Source organism: Antennarius striatus, chromosome 19 (assembly GCF_040054535.1).
Source record: "Antennarius striatus isolate MH-2024 chromosome 19, ASM4005453v1, whole genome shotgun sequence".
Lineage (NCBI taxonomy): Eukaryota > Metazoa > Chordata > Actinopteri > Lophiiformes > Antennariidae > Antennarius > Antennarius striatus.
The window spans coordinates 12,734,744-12,755,110 of record NC_090794.1 but is presented as its reverse complement, the minus strand read 5'-3'; the positions used below and the strand labels follow the sequence as shown (position 1 = coordinate 12,755,110).

Here is a 20,367-nt window from a genome sequence, read left to right as displayed (position 1 = left end):
GAAAACTTATCTAACCTGTTCTGCAGTGTTCCTCAACGACATGACACAGATAATAGTTTCAGGGTGGAAATGCTCTGTGATGACAGGCACATGGAAACACATTACTTCCGCTTCTTTATTTTACAGAAAGCAGTCTTACTGATATATTTTTACGCATCATTTCTGATGAAAAAAAAAAAACAATAATTCCATGCCATCATATTTGGATAAGGATCTTCTTTTCTTTTTTTTTTTTTTAAAACTCTAATCACACCTGTGGGTGAGTGGAGAAATGGACCCACTCATCACGCACTACAAACAAATCAGTTTCCTTCAGTGGCCAGAGACCGGCGCGGTCAAATCCAGGAGTTCCTGTTGACAGGATACTCTTGGGCTGCAGCCATGAAGTGGCTCACACTCTCACACTTAGGGCCACACACACACACACACACACACACACACACACACACACATACACACATCTAAGGTCAGGTAGTATCTTGCTTTCGGATATTTTTAGAGTAGGGAGTCGCCACATAACTGAAGTTTGTGGTTTGGACTCAAATTCAATGAATTCTCCACTTCATTTCCTCCTGAGTTCTGCCGTCAACGCGGATCCTAAATTGTCACCATTGCCTCCCACGCTGAACATTCACACTAACCTCAGGTAAAAGACGCAACACCTGACAGGTGACATGTGTGATCATGTGACTTTGATGAGAAGTGGCGCGCCAGTGTGCGCCGGTGGATGACGCGCCGCAGTGAGCGATGGCGCAGCTGACTGGCAGCGCGCAAATCTAACAGCAGGTTCCAACACTCCTTTTGGAGTTCAGCGTGTGAAAGCCTTGAGTCGGGGGTCTCAGACATGATGGATGGCTCAATGCGTTAAAATGTGTGTGGGTGGGTGGAGGGGGGACTGCATCCGCCTGCTGTTGCTTCAGAACATCCAGGATTGAAGACGTGGCTTCTGGTCTGGAGGCTCCAGGAGTAACAGCTTCACTTGAACCAGTTCCTGAATCATGATGAGATTAGGCTTAATCCAGTTAAACCGTTCACATTTTCCTAATTTTACTCTGTTGTGTTCTTATACATCCCAATGATTTTCAAAAATAAAAATAGGCAGACTGGCAATAGCATATTCAAAGACATTTAACTTTTAAGACAAAAACTGAAGTGACATTCCTGTTATAGAGAACATCTAGAATTAACAGCATCATTGTTTTTTTAATTTGCAATAAAGTAACTGTTTAAGATACACAGAGAAACTTCCTTAACCTGTAATTTAGGTGGAGCTGAGGTGGAATGCTCAGCAGTTGGCCACCTTCCACTAAGTGTGTAAGAAAAGTGAACACTTCCAAGTTTTCTAACTTTTACAAAAGCCAAGTGTGACATGTTTTTCTTTTTTGACGTAGACAGGACAGCGCCAGCCTCCTTCTTTCACTCCCACACCACCCATTGGACTAGACTGGTTTGTTAAGCTCTCGTCTGGTGAGTCAGAAAGTATTCCTTAACTTAGGGAATTACCATTGAAAGTGAAAAAACGTGACCTGAAAATATTTTCAACTTTAGAAGGGACAAACAGACGCCATCATTCTAGGTGTGAAAGAACAAACAAATACCAATCAGACATTAAAATATCTGATTCACTCAAGTTTATTTCCCTCTTGTTTCTGGCAACAAAGTTCATCTGTTGAGGTTTTTAAAGTTATACGGTGACAAAACGATCTCAGTTCAGTTGTTTCGACAACAAAAACTAGACAAACACGTTGTCTTTAATGAACATTGTCAAGTTTCAAAGGGACACATCAATTTTAATCAGAAATGGGCAAAAATCGGTCCAACTAAGTGTAAGGAGTACAGAATCCACTGTGAATACAGCTTCATTAGCAATGCTGGAGGTTAAATACAATTTCATTTTGACATTGGATATTTGCATTTCAGGTTTTTTTTTTGTAAATTCCTAATTTGGACCTTCATAATTCCATAAGAGACACACATGCTAAAAGTCACACAATCGTCGTCTGACTTGGGAGGAGGCTAATTTTTAAAAAATCAGTTAATTCATGTAATAATAATTGTCGATATTAATACTTTCAGACATTGTGGATACAGAAAAATGACAATCTAGCAGGCTGAAGGAATAGTTTCAGGAAATCTGCTCTTCTCTCAACTCTCAGCAGGTAAAAAACAGATCCTAGTGTCTCTGTTGAATCTACCAAAGGTTTTAAGTAATCTAAACTTTTTATTCTCTGTGTGAAACTAGACATTTGAATTGATAATAAAGGCATTGTGTTTCCTGTGATCACAAGACATGAGAATCAAGTCCCTCTGAAGCCTAAAGGACTAGTGGACCAGAAGTCAGTTCCATCAGTTCAATCCTGTTCCTGATGTTTCTTTTTCTTTTTCTTTTTACATTTCTTCTGTAACACTTCTGCCTCGTCTTCTTTTACCACATAGTCCACTTCCTGCCTGTGTTTATTCTTCTTGTGAACAATCTCTGAATCTACTGCTTGATCCGTTGGCCCATGTGTGTTTAGTTGTTCAGTTTCTTGGTGTTTTTTGAGCTTCTTTTGCTTCTTGGATGGAGGCAGATCCTCACCAGAGGTGGAGCAGTTCTCAGTTGTAGCTCCTTCATTTTCTAACATTTTCCTCTTCTTTTTCTTTTTCCCCAGATGCTCCTGCAGTTGGTCCACATCGTCTTCTATTACATCAGGAGTGCTAGTGTTGTCTTCAGACTCCTCTGCTGCCTTTTTACTCTTTTTTTTCTTCTTCTTCTTCTTCAGCTCTTGGGAGTCGTCGTTGCCGTCGTTGGGACCGGGCTCCTCAGACGGAGGTGGCTTCTCGTCGGTCTCTGCCTCCGCTGCGGGTGCTGAGCTCTGCGCCTTCTTCAACTGAGACATCCGCTGGGCAAAGTACTCCTGCATAGTGAGTGCACTTGTCACCGTCTTAGTGATGGACTCTGTATCTAGCTCAGAAGGAGTAGGAGTCTCCTCTGCGTCACTGCTCCGAGAGTCACAGCTGTTGCTCTCCTACACAAAGAAAACACAAACAGGACGAGTTAGGAATGAAGGCTGGACTTAGAGGCTCCACACAAACACATCCATGTGTATTGACAGCTGAATGCTGGACCAAGGTGCTTAAGTGACTCAGTAATGACACGAGGCAAATACTGCTGAGTGAACAGAGGCCTTAAAGGATGCTGATGTAACAATAGGTGCTAAAGGATCACCTTAAAATAAGCAGCGGACATTTTTCTTCTTCTAACAACACTATGGAAACACAAATCCTGCTTTGGACGGTCAATTTCTTCACCGCCTTCCCTCCAAACAGCTGATCCTCCTCACCGTAAAGCATTCTCCTGGGAAATATGACTTAAGACATATTTATAAAGTTTGTTTGTTCTACTGAAACAAGTACTGGGACTACTAGAGCTGTCAGGTACTACTACTGTGTAGTAACCAACTTCTTGACAGCGAAAGAGAATCAATAGTTTTTTAAATCAATTTAATAAACGGTTAATCACAATAAAGGAAAATTGTGTTCGTATGCCAACTGGAAGCACGTTCTTTTTTTTTTAAACATTAACACAATCAGTTGTCTTTTGGAAACTCTGCCAAAGACTTAATAAGATTGGTTTGATTTTGAGACAAGACACTGAGACATGGACACACAGATTCACAGTGTTGACAAGGAATTATTTTAGGAATAGGAAGAAAAAGAAAACGGATTTCCACTATTTCCAGAAGAGCGACACATTAAATTATTTCTCTTGGTCCAACCGTCCAATCTGTGACGCGGGTCGGTCGACTCATCCTCCAACCGTTGGGCTTTATCTATTAGGACCAACTTTACAACTGTGAGGCGCAACACGTCTACATCTACAGTTCGACTCTACAGCATGGACAATTCGTCACCTCACCCTTGTGACCCATTTGTCTTCATTTTCCTAATGGTCTACTCAATGCATAATGATTTGTCTAGAAGAATAGTGAGGCTCCTCCTGAGAATCGCACTAAACAATACCGCCGCTGCGTGTGTTACCTCACAGACGGTGAGGTGGACGGCATTTTTCAAACCGTACAAACTGGAGATGAATTGAAAACACCGGTGTGCTATGTCACCTGACGGTTAACCCTTTCAGCTCCTACAGTCAGGTTGGGCTCTTTGACCCTCGACAATAATTAAAACGGACAGATGTGGAACAGTAGGTGTGGATCCAAACTGCAGACTGATTACGTTTAAAGTGCTTCCTCTGGAGTTTTAAGGACACTCTTTACCTTTACATCCATACACTAAATAGGATTTGAACAAGCCACCTGGGACGTGAATTTGTGCAAGCTATTACTCTAAACCAAGTAAAAGGCGGCTCTTCATAGTCAATATAATTCTATAGGGGACACAACTATTGTTTCGCAAAGCAATATATTGATTCAAATGGTAAAAATGATTGCCCTTTCACTTTACACTATACATTATGCAGGTAAAAATGTAATACGTTACTTGAATTGCTGTAAATCTAACCGACTGATTCAGAACAGGACGTAGAACTTAAGTACAAGAGAGGTGGTTCAAACGGTCCAAGAGGTTTTACACCCCCTCAGACGTCGACTAGAAAGAACCCCTTAACTTCTAACAAGGGGGGGGGGGGTATGTGGCCCTTTCAGGTGAGGTGTCATTAGAAAAAAACTTTCCAACTTTCCAGAGAAAAATCTATACTCCCTGTTACGAGACAATGGCATCCTCTCTGCTTGGGAGAGCGGAGACAGGGCTTAGAGCTGACAGCGCCAAACAACATGTAAGTGGGATTTGGGAAGATGGCTGGGGGCCACTTTAGAACTGCCTGTGAAATTACTCTCAAGAGGAGGAGAGGCTGAATGAGCGAGGTAAAAAAAAAAAAAAAAAAGGAGTGTGACTGAGAAACATTTCCATCGTCAGGGGAACTGGCTGCTACTTGGTGTGTGGTTCTGTCTCACTGCCTGGGGATCTCCATTAGACCCTGATCTGAAGGGGAGAGTTGCTGTGCTGGACAGACGGACAGACGCCCTCTAGATATACACCTACACATCCAGTCAGCGCGGCTGGACGCCCTGGAGATTTGTGTTGAGGGAGATGTGTTACTAAGAAACGACTCAGCAGTAACGCTCCAGATCGTGTTTCTCCACTTCCAGTTGTGTTCTCTTCTCTAGCCTGTTATTAGCGACACCATGAGTGTGTGTGTGTGTGTGTGTGTGTGTGCGTGTGTGTATACCATTGCCAGGTGACAGAATATATCCTGCTCATGACTTTAAAATCTCTAAATGCAATCATCGCAGCCTCGGTATTTTATCATGTTTCATTTTCACTCTGAATGGTTAATAATCCAGAATTACAGTATTTTCCGCACTATAAAGCGCACTGGATTATAAATCGCACCTTCATTGATGGCATATTTTTTTTAAAAATCATATAAGACACATTAGATTATAAGGCACATCTGATTATAAGGCACACCTTCAATGAATGGCCTATTTTAAAGCCTTTTTTCATATGTAAGGCGCACTGGATTATAAGGCACACTGTCATTTGAGAAAATTAAAGGCTTTTAGGTGCGTCTTATAGTGCGGAAAATACTGTAATACATAAAAACAAACTAAGAGAATTTTTTTTAAAAGACCAATGACATTTTTTTCATCACGATTTTGAAAAATGTTCTCTTTTCTGAGCCATCGAATATAATTTCTTTACTACAGGCTAAGCAATGAACTAACATAAGTGACTCTTTCCATTCATTTTAACAGTTAACAAAACTTGTCAAGTTCCATTCCTACACTTTCAAGACATCAGCTATTAAACCAACATCTAAAAGATAAAACAATACTATTACGGTGTATTTTTAAAAAAAATCAAGATTCCGTCACTTGCGGAACGAAACGCCAATGACTTAAAAAGCAGCACGACAGGCGTGAGGAGTGGACGGGCTGAGAACACACCTCGATCCAGCCATGTCTTCTTCTCCACCCCCACCCCCCCTCCTCCTCCTCCTCCAGGACCCAGAACCCCAGGAAAAGGATGCGCTCAGCGCGCCGTGTGCAGTTCTGAGATAAGGCTCCTTCGGCAGAGGAGCGGACTGGCTCGCTATCGGGCCCTTCCTGCTCCTGCTCTCTCCCCTGGCGGGGGCTGGGGCTGGGCAGGGAACACAGGGAGGGCCCGCAGAGGGTCCCACAGAAAGAGAGAGGGTGGGAAGACATTCAACAGGCCCTCCTTCAAGACACTCCAGTTCTATCTCTTTCTGCTAATGCAGGAGACACGCGCCAAGGTGCTGCGACACCGAGGCCAACACATTCACCGAAAAAATCAACCGGCTCAGCAGAGGGACGGAAGGTTCACTGGAGCACCTGGAAACTTTCTGACCAAACAAGTTCAGCAGAGAAATTTACCGAAACAAATTCAATAGGTTCACCGACTGTATTTACACCTTGATGGATCAAACCCAAGTCCACTTAATGTCCGTTTTCTTTCCAAACAGAAGTTAAAAACATAACCACTTTGTGGATGTTTTAAGTTTGTCAGCCAGCTTCACGGCCTTTTTAGTTTCTTATTTGATCCAATAATGATGCAAATTCATTCCTCCCAATTCATCGGCTTCAGAGTGTAAAGTTAAGAGCCACTTAAAAGAAAAATCAGCAAGACAATCCAGGATTTGGTCCACGTTGTACAAAATGTTGGTGCTTGAAACCATCGTGGATTTCTTCAGGTGAGACCAATGCTGTTAAAATCGTGTCATTTCTACATTATAGTTATATACACTTACATTGTATTAAATACATTCTGGACAATGACATTCATTACTGTAAATATTCTGACCCCAACAAAGACATTTCCCTCAACACATCTGATTTAAATCAAAACCAATCACTTCAGCGATTTTGTTTACGAGTTTGTTTGGAAAGATGTGCAAAAACTCATCAAATATAGGACAAACAAAAACCCCCAGATGAGATTAAAAGAAATAACCACGTGGTTTTTGTGAGGCCTTAATGAGGAGTATGAGGAGTTGTTTCTAAGAGCTACTATCCAGCGGGTAAAATATGCCAAGCATCGGTATTTTGGCAGCGTGGTTTTCACTAATGACACGTGACTGATAACAGAATGGGAGTGAACTCAGGCATAACCCAATTGAAGCGTTTACACTTTGCTTTTTTTGGTTAATCATTTAAGTTAAAAGAACATTACAAAATGAACTAATGGTGCCATTACAAACAGCAATAAGTCAGCTTTCTTGTTCACTATAAACCATTCAAGAGAGTTGATGAAGTTTACAGATAACAGCAAGTTCATGAAACTCTGTGGCTTTACTGTACATCAGTAATAAATAAAAAAAACCTCAACCAAACAAGAATGAACTGACAAAGATTGATATTTGGGAGGTCTGCATGTTTTAGATTTATTCCGAGTTGAAATCCAGGTGAATATTAAGAGTTACAGCTTTATCGGTTGTTTAAAAAGGTATGAAGTCACAATCTGGCTAAAGTTAACCAGCGTTTGATAAAGATCCGGATGGAGATACTGTTTCTGAAAAAAAATGTAATCTAATAATAATAAACCTGCCCGTTTGCATTACTGCTTTTTTTTTTCTTTTCAATAATTTCCAGCAGATATTGGTCGAGTCTCTAATTGCACGAAGGTGTCCTCATTGTCCTGCCACAATAATAAATTTGGCGATACTTGAGGTCTATGGATCAGACCCTGATTAGCCAGCTGTCTCTCCCTGATGAACACACAAGTCCAGCGGACCATCCTTCATGCGCCGGACGTGGGCGGACACTAAAACATGTTTGAGCCTTATCCCGTAGTAAATAAGCACAGCCTTTGGTTTGACCATCAATAATTTTCAAGTAACGCCTCGGAGTCTACGGTGATGCTAATACAAAAAGATTTAAACCCAACAAAGGAAAGAATCCAGAAAACGATGTAAAATAAGTACATTAAATGCCACACATGGAATATTTTTTTGCTAAAAGGCGTGTTTTATGCGAGTGCAGTTAAAACAAAAACACACACAAAAAAAAAGGGGGGGGGGGTTTGAAAAATTGTGCTTTGTGTCGGGTGCGAGAACGTTTATCATAAGTAACAAACGAAGACAGCATTATGCATGCAGGTCTGACTAGTGCGTGTGCTTGTTCTACATTGCAAACGCATGCCGACAATAGCCCCCCATAAGAGCATCGGGGGGCATCCAGATTCAGGGATTATTTCCCCCAGTTGTGATTTATTAGATTAAAGAGTCAGTGATTAAACGGTAGTCGGTCTGTAAACAGCCAGGAGGGCTGGAAGTCTTTGGGCGGTTAGCTTCAGCAGACGGTAATTACCCCCCCCCCCCTCCCCAGCTCCATGTATTCTAGTTAAGGCCTGGAGCTAAGAGACAGACACCCTCATTTTCTGCGCTAATCTGTAAGTGTCACTGAGCTGGCACAGCCAGGAGGGAACGGTCCTCACGACTGCCAGAGAGGTAGGTGGTAATTGTATGGTGCGTGTGTGTCTTTACAGGGGGGGGGGGGGGATTACTTGGCGGGTCTTGATATTTTTGGCGGCAGAAGCAAAAAAGGGCCTGTCAACAAATGTGCTTAAGTGGGGGAGAGCATTTTGCTTTTGGCAATTAGATGTTATCAGAGAATGAATTGGAGCTCGTCAGCTTCAGTCAGTCCCCCCCCACCCCACCCCACCCCTGCAGGAGCGCGGCGACACGTCCAACAACACCACAAAAAAAGACTCCGATTCGGGGGACACCCCCAATGAGATGCCAGCTCCATCGCAAGGCCACACGGAACACAAACAACAACGCTCACACCTACGAACCAGTCTGTGTGAGCAGTTCAGCTACGCTGCAGGTTTTTGGACTGGAACTGTTCCGTCTTTAAAGTTTGATCAGATTTTAATGTGCAGCCTGTCATTCTGAAGTAAAACCGTTCTTTTGATTGACAGTTCTTTTTTCTAGCCACTCATATCCAAAAAAAATTGACTTTCTGGCTTGTTAATGTGGGATAAAGTCAGACAGCTCCAGGCAGGTAACTAATCAACCAATCAGAACAACTGCTGGGTTCTGGTTGAGTGTGGGGGTTTGTTCACATCCTGTTGACGGATTTCAACACGATGTAAGCAAAAAAGATTTGAAATAAAAGCGAAGGAAGCCAAAAGGAGAGAAACTAGTTGTTAATGACCTTATTTATATCAAAAAGGTCACTTATCAGAGATTGTTACACGTGTTCAAAGTAAAAATTCGCCCCCCCCCCACCCCAATACTGGTTTTGCAGACATTTCTTCTAGACCAATAAGACATTTTGCTTCTGCGCCGTCAGCAAAGTTTCGTTGCTGACTCCGCCCATCGGTTCCCCTGGCGCCTTGCCGACGCATCTGCCAAACACTCAAGCCCCCCCCCAATCCGCGCCGACCATGTTCCATATTGCTTAGGATGGTGGTACCGGGGGGAGTGCCCCCCCTCCCCCTCCTGACGTGTGATCTTTCATGTGGACGATGCGTGGGCAGCAAAGAGTAGCAACAGGTGCCGCCCGATGAGGCGTGATCCTCAGCCCTTTGTGCCCGAGCAGGAGTGGGAGTGGGAGAGGCCACAGGGGTCACCCCGACCCAAGAGCAGGGTGCACCATACCAACCGTCTGACTGGAGGGTTCAGACGTCAAAACAAGCCTCGTACCAAATTACAGTCAGCAATTTTTCTTTTACAGGCATTTTTAAGGAGGACAACACTAATGAATGAGTTGATATGAAGAAAAAAAAAGATGTTTCTCATAGTAAGGCTGTTATTAAACGGTTAAACGTGTTCATTATAGCCAAGAATGTTACTTTTTTTTTTAAAGATCGATTAACAGCCTGAATTACGTAAGAAAACACGCCAAGCATTTTTTATAAAATTGATGCATAACTTTATTTTCATATTTACAGTCATAAGATATGACTGTAAAATAAGACATTAGGAGTTGAAAAACATTTCTTTAAGAGCGATAGAAGGAAATGCTGGAGTAAAACAACTACGGCTCGTTTCCACCCTTCATGTGAGCTGCTGGTTTTAAAAAATGACTAACTTTTGTTGATGTATGAATCGGCGGGGAGACTATTTATCAGCAGGCCCGCTGCGGTCGCCCACTTGGGTCCCTCAAGTCACAAGCCTCGTCGCTCCCCTTTGACTGATTAATTAGCCAATCAGGGGACATTTTTCACTAGGCGGCAGAGTGGTTTATTTCAGCTAATGCTGGGCTTTCGAGCTGAGGCCCGTTGGAGCCTTGTCGGCTCTTTCGGCCTGCCTTCGTGGCCGGGAAGAGGGGCAATGGAGATAAATCAAGCCAGGCTAGCCCCTTCCATGTGGCTCCCCTAACTAAACCCCCTGAGGAGGGTACGGCGGTGGAGAAGGAGGGGTAAGAAGAAGGGGACACAGGACGGCCAGGGGCACTGCTCGCCCGCCGATAAGCACAGGGAGCACAGGGCTGCCAAAGTGCCTTCATTTAGAAGTGGCCGGGGCTTTTTGATATCTCGGCAGAGAGAGCCTGTCGTTTGTCATGCGGTGAGTAATTGTGCTGGGGGGCACAAGAGGAGGCAGGAGATGGAGGGGGGATCGCAAGCGTGGGATGGGTGATGGATAACAGAGGCCCGTAGATGGACAGGTGCTCCACCACTGCCTGATAACCCGAACTCGTCACAACGTAAATAATGACTTTAAGCAAACATTTTCAGGTGGCGACACGGCGAGGTGTGAAGAGGTCAGGGGTGAAAAGGTGGTCATCTGTTTGGAAATAATGGTTTGGGTTGTTGACTCTTTATTAATTTATAGGCCATCCCGAGTACAAGACAGTAATTCTATTTAACATCACTACAGCTACAATCATGTTAATTACTGAGGTGATTCTACCAGAGGTGTCAAAACTGGAAACAAATAGTGTTAACAAAAAGATCGCCATAACCACCACTTCTTAAAACAGGAATAACTTGTCTTATGACCAAATTAAGAAACCTTCATGTGAATGATTATAATTAGACTTTACGACTGTGCAGGACTGTTGAATGTCATTAAGCTGTACAAACAAACTTAATAAAGGCGACGGAAAAAAATTGGGTGCGTCTCAATAAACAGACAATGAGTGATTTTCAAGGTTGAAATTCCTCCTGTCACCAATCCCAAACCAGGAAAGCAATGGAAATGATTTATGGTGTTACTATGGCTGGGTGTTGAACCCGAAATATATCTTTGGTCATTGAAGTGCATGAAGTGTTAACTCAATAGTTCCCACCGACATCTATAGACGTCAATTACGTGCTTCAATGAGAGGAGCTTGTAATTATGGAATTTAGCGTAACGATGACTGATCCAGTTACAGAACAGAGGATGGAGAATCAGAGGAAGATGGAGAAGTTGTGGCAGCTTATGATGCAACAAAGTTTGCATGTGTGAGTGAAGCATCTTGCAATCGGTCAAGAACAGAAAGAAAACACTGACGTCACCTCAGGACCTAAAGGACAGACCCAACGTCTCAGAACCACGTTCACAGATGCTGGGTTACCTGCTGACATGAACTCAGAAAATGCACGAAAATAAACTTTTTTTACAAAAGACTGAAAAAAAAAAAAAAAGTCAGATCATTTTCTCACCAGTGGTTTTTACTTCTACAGATAACACTCAAAAAAAATAAAAAAATTATTGGTTTTTGTAACTTTTCCATCATGAAAATGGGATTTATATTAACTGTTAAAAATAATTATAAACATAAAAATTTAATTTCATTATATTGTGAAGATTTTTTACTTAATGAGTGAATCAGGAGAGCAGCTGTAGTGGAATCCATTCATTGAAGAAAGCTTTGTTCCACAATAAGGGTATTTGCACGAAGTCCAAAAAGATATTTCCAAGGCGAATCCCTACAGTGATGCCTCTGAAGGGACATATGTGGGACGTGTGTGTGTGTGTTTCAGGGAGTGTTGTGAGCAGCGATAAGAGGCGAACAGGAAGCACATCACTGCAGGAGGAAGGAAAACCCCAGCAGTGGAAGACTGGTGGAAGGGAGGCAGGAGCGACAGCAGTAGGCAATGGGTGAAGTGCTGGAAGATTCATAAGAGGGAAAGAGGGCAGTTCTGGAAAAGCCGGTCCAGATTTGGATGAGTCCCCTCAACAGGAAGCAGCTACCTCGTCGTGTGACTACATGAGCACAGTCCTGTAATCAACTCCCCCATTAAAACAAAACTCCTAAGTTTGATATGTACCCGTCTAGTCACGCAGTGTGACATTAAACCAGGTATTCATAAATTGAAATGCGGAATTATTCCGCACGATAAGGCGCACTGTTCTGTAAGCGCACAGTAATCACAGATCAGGGTGTGATGAGGATCACCAGCGGCGCCACGGACACACTCGCTGGAGATCCTCGACAATGCAGAGAACTTGATTGGTCCAGAGCCCTCTTTACCCCTTCCCAGCAACCTCAGATGTTGCTGCGCCTCAACAAGGCCTCATGGGAGGCCATTGTAATTGTGTTCGGTGTCTTCGATATGGTCAATGCTGTCCCTCCTGGCTGAAATATAACAACCCATAACCAAACGATTAGGGAGAAAATGATGGTGTGTATTTTTTGCATTTCCATTGTTAATCAGCGAGGGAGCAGCATCCATTGTGATGTTATGGCTCCGTACTTGCAGGGGAATAGAGACGGTTCCTCTTGTGCAATTTATGGATTTCAAAATGCCAATTTCTTCAAGCTAAATGCTTGAGATAAACAGAAGGAGCCAGCTTTTCTGTGTCTCTGAGCCCAAATGCAACATATTTCATTGTCCTTATGGATGTGCATGACATCAGTAAAATCACAAACGTAGGAAACTAGCAGGTTATTAAATGAAGTTTAGCTGTCCACTATAAAATAATGCCAAGGAATGTCTGCTTGTTCAATATCGTCTGTCATTGTAAGAGCTCAATAAAAGGTGTTTCTGCAGGATTTTTATATCTGAAGAATTGTTCAGATTTGTTCTCCTGTTTCCCAAACATTTTAAAATTGACAACTAGGAGTTATTTTATTCAAGGTCTCTTTGAATTTCATCTTTAGCATTCATAAGGGTGTGAAGGAACACATCCATAACAACTCTGTACAAGAAAAGTGGTGTTTTAAGTTTAATGCCTGTACAATGATAAAATACAAAAATAAAAACTACAATATTAACTCCTTTTATTGTAAGGAAGCCGCATTGACTAAAAATAAAATAAAAATAGAAAAAAATTAATAGAAAATGGAAGAGATTACACTTTTGTTAAGTAAGCTAAACTTTGTAGGCCTGAAATCTTCCACGTGTCTGAACCTGTGAGCCACTGTGTTTAAAAGCATGAGAGTCCAACACCAAATGGCAACGTGACCAACCATTAGTGCCAAGAGCAAGTGGAAAACTTTTTTGCAAGCGTCATAATTTCAGGTTGCTGCATACCTTGCCCCAATTGTGATCTGCTGGTAATAATACCCAGTGGCTCCTGATGCGCCGCAGCTCCAGGGCAGAAGCAGAGAAGAGAGGAACTGCAAAGAGCGGAGTAAGGGGAAGAGTGCAAATCCCTTAACTGGATTTAGGTGATCTTGCCGCCAAAAGCCGCACACTGTGACATGGCTAATCTAGGGCCACGGGGCGCTCAGGAGCTGGAAGCAGGAGGATCACATGATGCCACAGCGGCTGATGGAGCCATCAGTACCAGCAGTCATCCTTAATTACCAGGACAGAGGCAGATAAGCTGGAGCCACCTGGCCAGAGGAACGTCACCTCAGAGCAACCAAAGGTGGCCACAGTTTCAAAAACTACTTAGACCGCAGATCCTTGTATGTAAATGCATTATAGCATATTATAGGTACAATAAGAGCCAAAGTTTTTCCACATTACTGACTATAAGTGATGTGGAAAATCCCAGAAAACCCTTGACTCGATCAAATCAGTTTATAACAACAAAAATGAGATTAATTCAAGTTTGAGTTTGTGTCACGTCTCAATTTCAGCCATACAACTGTTAGAAATTGTTCTCCATTCCTTTTGATTATTTAAACAAAAGCAAAAGGAATCGTTATCTATAATAAGTACACGTTATCCATAATGTGCTGGAGCTCTGTTCGTGCATATTCTGTATTAGAACAAAGCCAATTAGAAAATAAGTGAGATATTTTAAACATAAATCTAAGCATCTCTTACCTGGTCTTGGTATTTGACACTTTTTGCCCTCTTCCCAAAGATACAGTTGAGGTCTGTTTCAGTACGGGAGGACAGATCCTTTCCTTAATGGGGGGGAGAAAACATTGTGGAATTACTCCACTGACATGTAACAACTTCAGTTCATTCAGTTTGGATTATTCATTGACTTATAAGAATGCTGTCAGTCATTCTAACTCAGCATCAATTCACCATGCAACTGGGGTGAGCGGGCATATTCTCCAAAAACAGGCATGTCACATATCAATAAAATATCATATTTCAAAATGCAAACAACTCAGAAGCAACTGCTTTTTCTGTTTTGAGAGGATCTCCAGGCTAAAGAAAAGGGGAGGTCAGTTTAGTTCACTCCAGGGATAAAACAGCAAAGAAAAATAAACCCGCGACAAGGTCTGTCACGACACACCTCCGGATTCCCATTTTCAAGCCGGGCCTCAAAGACTCCTGGAGCACACACTCGTCTGTCTCGGGCCCGGGTTCTGTTCGTACAGCTGCATCCTCTTCCTTCAGCCGGGCTCTGATAACATTTGGTTATTTATTGCTTTTAAACTATCTCCCCAACTCTTGGCTTTGAAAGTCGCTGTTAAAAGCAGGTCTAAGAAGCAAAACCAAGAAAGTATGTTGAAAACTAACATAAATGAATGGGGGGGGGGGCTGTGGTGTTTGTCATCTAATGAACTCAGGTCAAAAATAAAACTAAGCCTAATTCTGCTGTTTGAATGAGGAAATAACTATCAAAAGTTTTCGGGCTTGCAGGTGAAAGTGCAAATAACAGTGTTCTGATTTTTAAAAAAAAGGACAACCCAACTTTTCCTACAAACGTTCAGAAGGTGACTGAGTGCCATTACGCAGGATGAAGCATGGCCGCTGTTAACGTGCAGTGGAAACTGTTAGTGAATACACGCAGGTTACCAAGGACACAGCTGCAACGGCAACAACTGCCGGCGCTGATAAGTGGTTGAACCAGACTAACAAATCGCTCCACCGAGAAGTACATAAATAAAAATAAAATAAACGACGACGACGTCTCTTCCGAAACGTTCGAATAGGTTCCACTTGAAGTCCAAAGGTTGCGATACGAGACAACACCGACCGTCAGTCGAGGAGCTGTGGTTAAGTTCTGCATCAACCCCTCCTGCTGCCATGACAGGTGATAGATGAGGGCAGCAATTAAAACTGGGTTACTGGTTTACGCTGTGGGCCCCCCCCCCCGACCAAAGCAGCGTTGATTTTGATGCCTTTTTCCCGCAAACAAAGGCCATCAATCCTCCGTGAAGGCAAAGAGGGAACCAGCCTGAACAGGACATCAATTAAAATAAAAAGCAGGAGAGAGTAAGGAGGAGGCCTGCAGTGAGACGGAGACGACCGGATGCTTCTCAGGTGTTACTGGGGGCCAAAACACTTGAGTTGGTACATCTTACTAAATGATATAATTCTAAACTCTCACAATTTTTTTCGCTTCTTTAGAGTCGGGTCATTCAATCGCTGGCAGATGACCTGAGCACATCCAGAACTATGAGAGCTGTACATGCTTTTTTGAAACTCACATGTAACAAGCTTAGCAACGCTTAAACTATTACCAAGCCTTAACTTGTCAACAGTTTCAAGGAGGGAGGGAGAACGGGGGCAGCGCTGCAGCAGCCACAGCCAACATGCAAACAGGTGTGGCGAGTAACGTTTGCCAGGGAACAATCTGGTTGCCCATGCCAACCGAGACGCCAAGATGGGCAAATTGTGTCGATGTCAACGGGGAGAATCTGATTTTAAAAAGGACGTCCTGTAGGTGAGAGAGGATCATCGATATTTACAAGTAAACATGTAAAAACCTGTAGTTTGACGGTCAAGATTACTCAAATCTTGCATCAGTCTCAACCCTCTGGTTTGTTGTTCAGAAGTGACGCCATCCCTTCTGTTGCATGACAACGACTGCGTCCTTTTTGAAAATGAACAGTTTACAACGGTGTCATGTTGCCAGAGAGATAGAGACATTGAAACAGCTGATGGTTACGATGGAAGGGATCGCCTCAGAAGGGTTAGAACTTCAATCCCTATAGGAGCAGATCTTCATGTCTTAAATTAAACCTGGTGTGTTGCATCTCATCAATCAGGAAATATTTTGCCTCCTGTCATCTTAAGATCATAAAAACATGATGAGAGGCCATTCGCTATCTGGCAGGGTCATCTAATGGGTCGCACAGCCCGAGAGGTGCTGGTTTTTTTTGGGGGGGGGGACAGTAAATGGACATGCCAGATGCACCAAACAGGAAACAGGAAGTTGCTATTGAATGACGTAAAATATAAAAGACTCTTCCAGGTGAGGCAAAAGTTGAGATAGTTGTTTTTGGAAGTATCCTGACCTCACCAATTTTACTTACCGGTAGTAACAAAAATGGATGAAAGGTGAACGACTCCAACATTTGTTGGTCAGTGATCCACCTGCATCACTTTCTGACAGAAAAACTTCGGAAATTATAGCAAAGCCAGAAAATCTCGTTAAGAAATCGTGCCTGTAATCACTGGACTATAGTAAAACTGTAAAATATGGCCAATCGTTAATTCATTTTAGTCCTGAATACTAAATTCCTCCTTGTGCCTATCAGTGTACTGGCCTTGACCAGCAAATCTCAACTTCCTGATGTGTAAAGGAGTAATGAAAGTAGAAGGAAGAGTTATTAATAACCTCCCCTAGCAGTGACCGGGCCGACTGACCCAGCACAGCCTGACAGAGCAGCGATCAGTATCTGTGGTCGGAGCCAAGAGCACAGGGCTCAACCAGCGGAGAGAAACCCGTGTTTGTGTGTGGGGCGATGAATAAATGTCAAACTCTACTAGATTTGTGTTCAAGGACACAGACGCCTTCTGCAGCTGGAACAACTCCATCTCTGCTCACCTCTACCACAGGTGAGTGTGAGGAATCAGAAATGAGATTATTCTCAGTACAGATGTGCTGCAAAGCTGAAAAATAAGCTTATTGAAGAAAACCAAATATGAGAGACTTTTTAGTTCGAAATTTCATTGAATTCTGTCTGGTAGACATTAAGATGTGGACAGACGACAGGGAAGAAAGGGGGGGGGTCACCCTACACACCCCCTTTTGTCAGGGCATCAGCAACAAAGAAATGCATTGGAGGTTTTGCTACCATACAAACAAACCTGACTCAGTACTGCTGTCTTGATACAGTCAAAGCCTAATGTGGTTTCAGAAGGAACTTTGTGATGAACAGTGCATTAGATTGTTAAGACTCTACAGATATTCAATGTAACGACAGCTGAAAATGACTGACTGAACCCCCAGTTAGCAGCCTCCTGAACATCCCTTTGCTGTTCCGAGTGTGAACAACCTTCAGCTGCCTGATGGTGAAACCCACCTTTAGTGAACTTTGTGTAATGGACCCGTTTTCTCGACATCTTGGATTTCTCCTCCAAGCTGAATCCTTTCTGTTCATCTGATGGAGGCTCTGGAGATAATAAATTGAACCATTAAAATTTATGAATGAACTTTAGGACATTCAAGGTATTTACTGTGACTGCACATCTTTACCATCTCAGATGGAACAGTATTCAGTGATCTTTGCTTGGCAGACTAGCGATAATGAAGATGTCCATTGAATGATAAATTGCATACAAAAGTTTTCTGTCCTACATGTTACAGTATGGCGCCCTCTTCTGTCCAGATGTGGAACTGGCAACCAGAAAAAGATGCTCCGTAATTTCTTGTGTTTAAATGTTTAAGTGTTTAAGTGTTTAAATTCAATCCAAACCCGGTGTTTTAACAAAGAACACACCAAATAACTCAAGTCCAGGTAGTGATTACAACAGATATTAATAATTACCGAAGTGCCTGTAAACAATATCTGACAAATATTAAGAGACTATAACTGTCCTCCGCTTAAAAACTAATGAAACCAAATAAAAAGGGCTGTGTTGAAAGAAAATTGTAATGACTTTTTATAAATCACCCTGGAATCAGTGTCCTTTACTGTCACAATGATGATTGGTATCTTGAATAAAACACCACTTGAAGCTGGTTGCCATCACACACACACACACACACACACACACACACACCAAAGCTTTATTGTCAAATGTACCATATATGCACAACATACAGCACAGATGAAATTGCAGTCCTCTCAGACCCACGGTCAACAGGCAGTACAACACAGGCAGTACAACAAAGCACGCTTCAACATACCAGTGCTGGCATTTTGACCATGGTGGCTGTTCAGCTGAGCGAGAAGCTCGTTGAAATCGTCTTGGTGGGCGATCCAGTTGTCCTGTGAACACAGATGAGCCAATGAACATCTATTTGACTGTAGTGAATCTTTATAAGGTTACTGAGATGATTGTTAAATTATGAAAAGAGATAAATCTGTATTTGCACAATCTGTTGCTAGTTTATTAGACACCTCTATATAAAAAAACCAATGCACTGTAATGAACAGTCAAGCAAGAAGTCTTACCGTTACTGGTTAAATTGTTTTAGTTGACAATTGTTTGATTTGCCTGAATACAGATTGTGTTATCGATTTAATGCATTGCCCTTTTTCCCTACTGAACTGCAGTATAAAATCACTTAAGTCAAGCACTGAATGTGCTTACCTCATAGCTAGCAGTAGTTCCAAGACCATAGCTGTCATTCTTAACTTTTACTTTAATGTGGTCGGTGGAGCCTTGCTCACTTCTGCCCAGGCCCTAAAATGAAGGAAGACATTTCTTTGACATTGTTGTTCAATAAAAATGTCAATAAAAATTTAATAAAATAGACAAAGTTCATTCTGATGCCAGCCTTGCAACTATTGGTATTATCTTGATCATCTTCATGTGGTCTCCCCATGGAATGCCTCTTTAATTAGCATGCGTGTCTCATCAAATAGTGAATCCTTCTTACTGCATCTAAGAACATCACTCATTGTTATACCAATGTAGTGATGATAACTTGGTACACACTGATGGTACCAATGCATACATTTTTAAAAAAGCTAAACTAAGTAAACCAAAGCCCATCTGAATTCATAATCATGTACATTCAATCAGCCTGAATCCTTATTGCATCAGATGATCTGGCCTCAGTCACAAAACCTAAAAGATGGTTTAGATGCCCAGAGTAAAAGAACCAGTCAACGTGTCTGCAATCACATTCAAAACATTTTTCTATGTTGACACTTGCTAAGGGCATCAGTCCCCATTTCATATTCCATAGTTTAGATGCTTTATAATGTAGAAAAGAAAAAAACAACCGAGTTAAATAGTCAACTCTCACCTTGCCCTTAGACCAGCCCATTCGCTCCAGCATCTTCTGGCCGAATTTGGAGTCATCGTTACTCCAGGCGCTGTTCCTCGGGTCAACGGACCACTTCTGTTTTCTGCGGGCTGAACGGAGGACAGCAACATCGTTACATAACAGCAACCCAATACAGAGTGATGTACAAGACGCTGACAAGAGACACAAATCATTACAGGATCAGACATTAGTATAATATGCACTATAACTGCTCCTTCAAAAATAAAACGTATTTCTTGTAAATTGAAATTCTCAAGAAGCTGTCAGTCTTTCGAGTAATAAGCGCAGGGACAATATTTTTCATTCCAATAACATTTTGAGAAAACATGTCATTCGAATGACATTTGCGTAGAGCAAATGTATTGTTAGTAGTCGTAAATAAGCACAAATCACACAAAGAAGTTATCTGAAACAAACCAGTGACAAGTTTCTCCCATGTAAGACACGTGTAAGACTACTAATGCTAATGCTAGCTATGTGGACGGTTCAATAAGTAAAAAGTAATCAGTCGTGACGGAATGAAATCCCTTCACAAATAGTAGGAATACTTCTTGTAAACACAGGTCATACAAATAAGTACGGTAAAATACATTTTAACGGTAAATATTAACTAAAAACTCTACAATTAATTTACGTACGCTCCGCAAGCATGGACATCCTGAGGTCCTTAAACAGCTTTGGCAAGTCAAACAGGTGTCCAATGTTATGCCTGACCACAATGTGGCCACTTTCGTTTTTTTTCGTAAACATATAATGTATAATATTAATCGTTTACATATTTTTCCTGTACTCCCTGTGTAGATGAAATGATTCCTTTTATTTTATTATTCTGATAACTGCCATTATCGTTTTTAACGAGTAACTGCGTGTGATTGTCCTTGCCGACAGAGGGC

General features: G+C 42.1%; 1 protein-coding gene across 1 annotated transcript; it reads right to left on the bottom strand.

The window, feature by feature from the left end:
• Positions 1-1,628: 1,628 nt before the first annotated feature.
• pinx1 (PIN2 (TERF1) interacting telomerase inhibitor 1) lies at positions 1,629-20,146 on the bottom strand. Its single transcript, XM_068341912.1, has 7 exons — positions 20,113-20,146; positions 19,454-19,563; positions 18,793-18,885; positions 18,386-18,467; positions 17,559-17,648; positions 14,173-14,255; positions 1,629-3,008 (listed from the first exon to the last, which is right to left on the bottom strand). The coding sequence occupies exons 1-7, from the start codon at positions 20,129-20,131 to the stop codon at positions 2,352-2,354; spliced, it is 1,134 nt and encodes a 377-aa protein (XP_068198013.1). The 5' UTR covers positions 20,132-20,146; the 3' UTR covers positions 1,629-2,351.
• Positions 20,147-20,367: the final 221 nt, after the last annotated feature.

What these genes read in the sequence shown, in the direction of transcription:
- pinx1 (XM_068341912.1), bottom strand. An exon ending in GAACTACTGCTAGCTATGAG is followed by an intron (nt 18,468 to 18,792) that starts GTAAGCACATTC and finishes CTGTGTTCACAG; the next exon opens with GACAACTGGATCGCCCACCA. An exon ending in TTACACAAAGTTCACTAAAG is followed by an intron (nt 14,256 to 17,558) that starts GTGGGTTTCACC and finishes CCCCCCATTAAG; the next exon opens with GAAAGGATCTGTCCTCCCGT.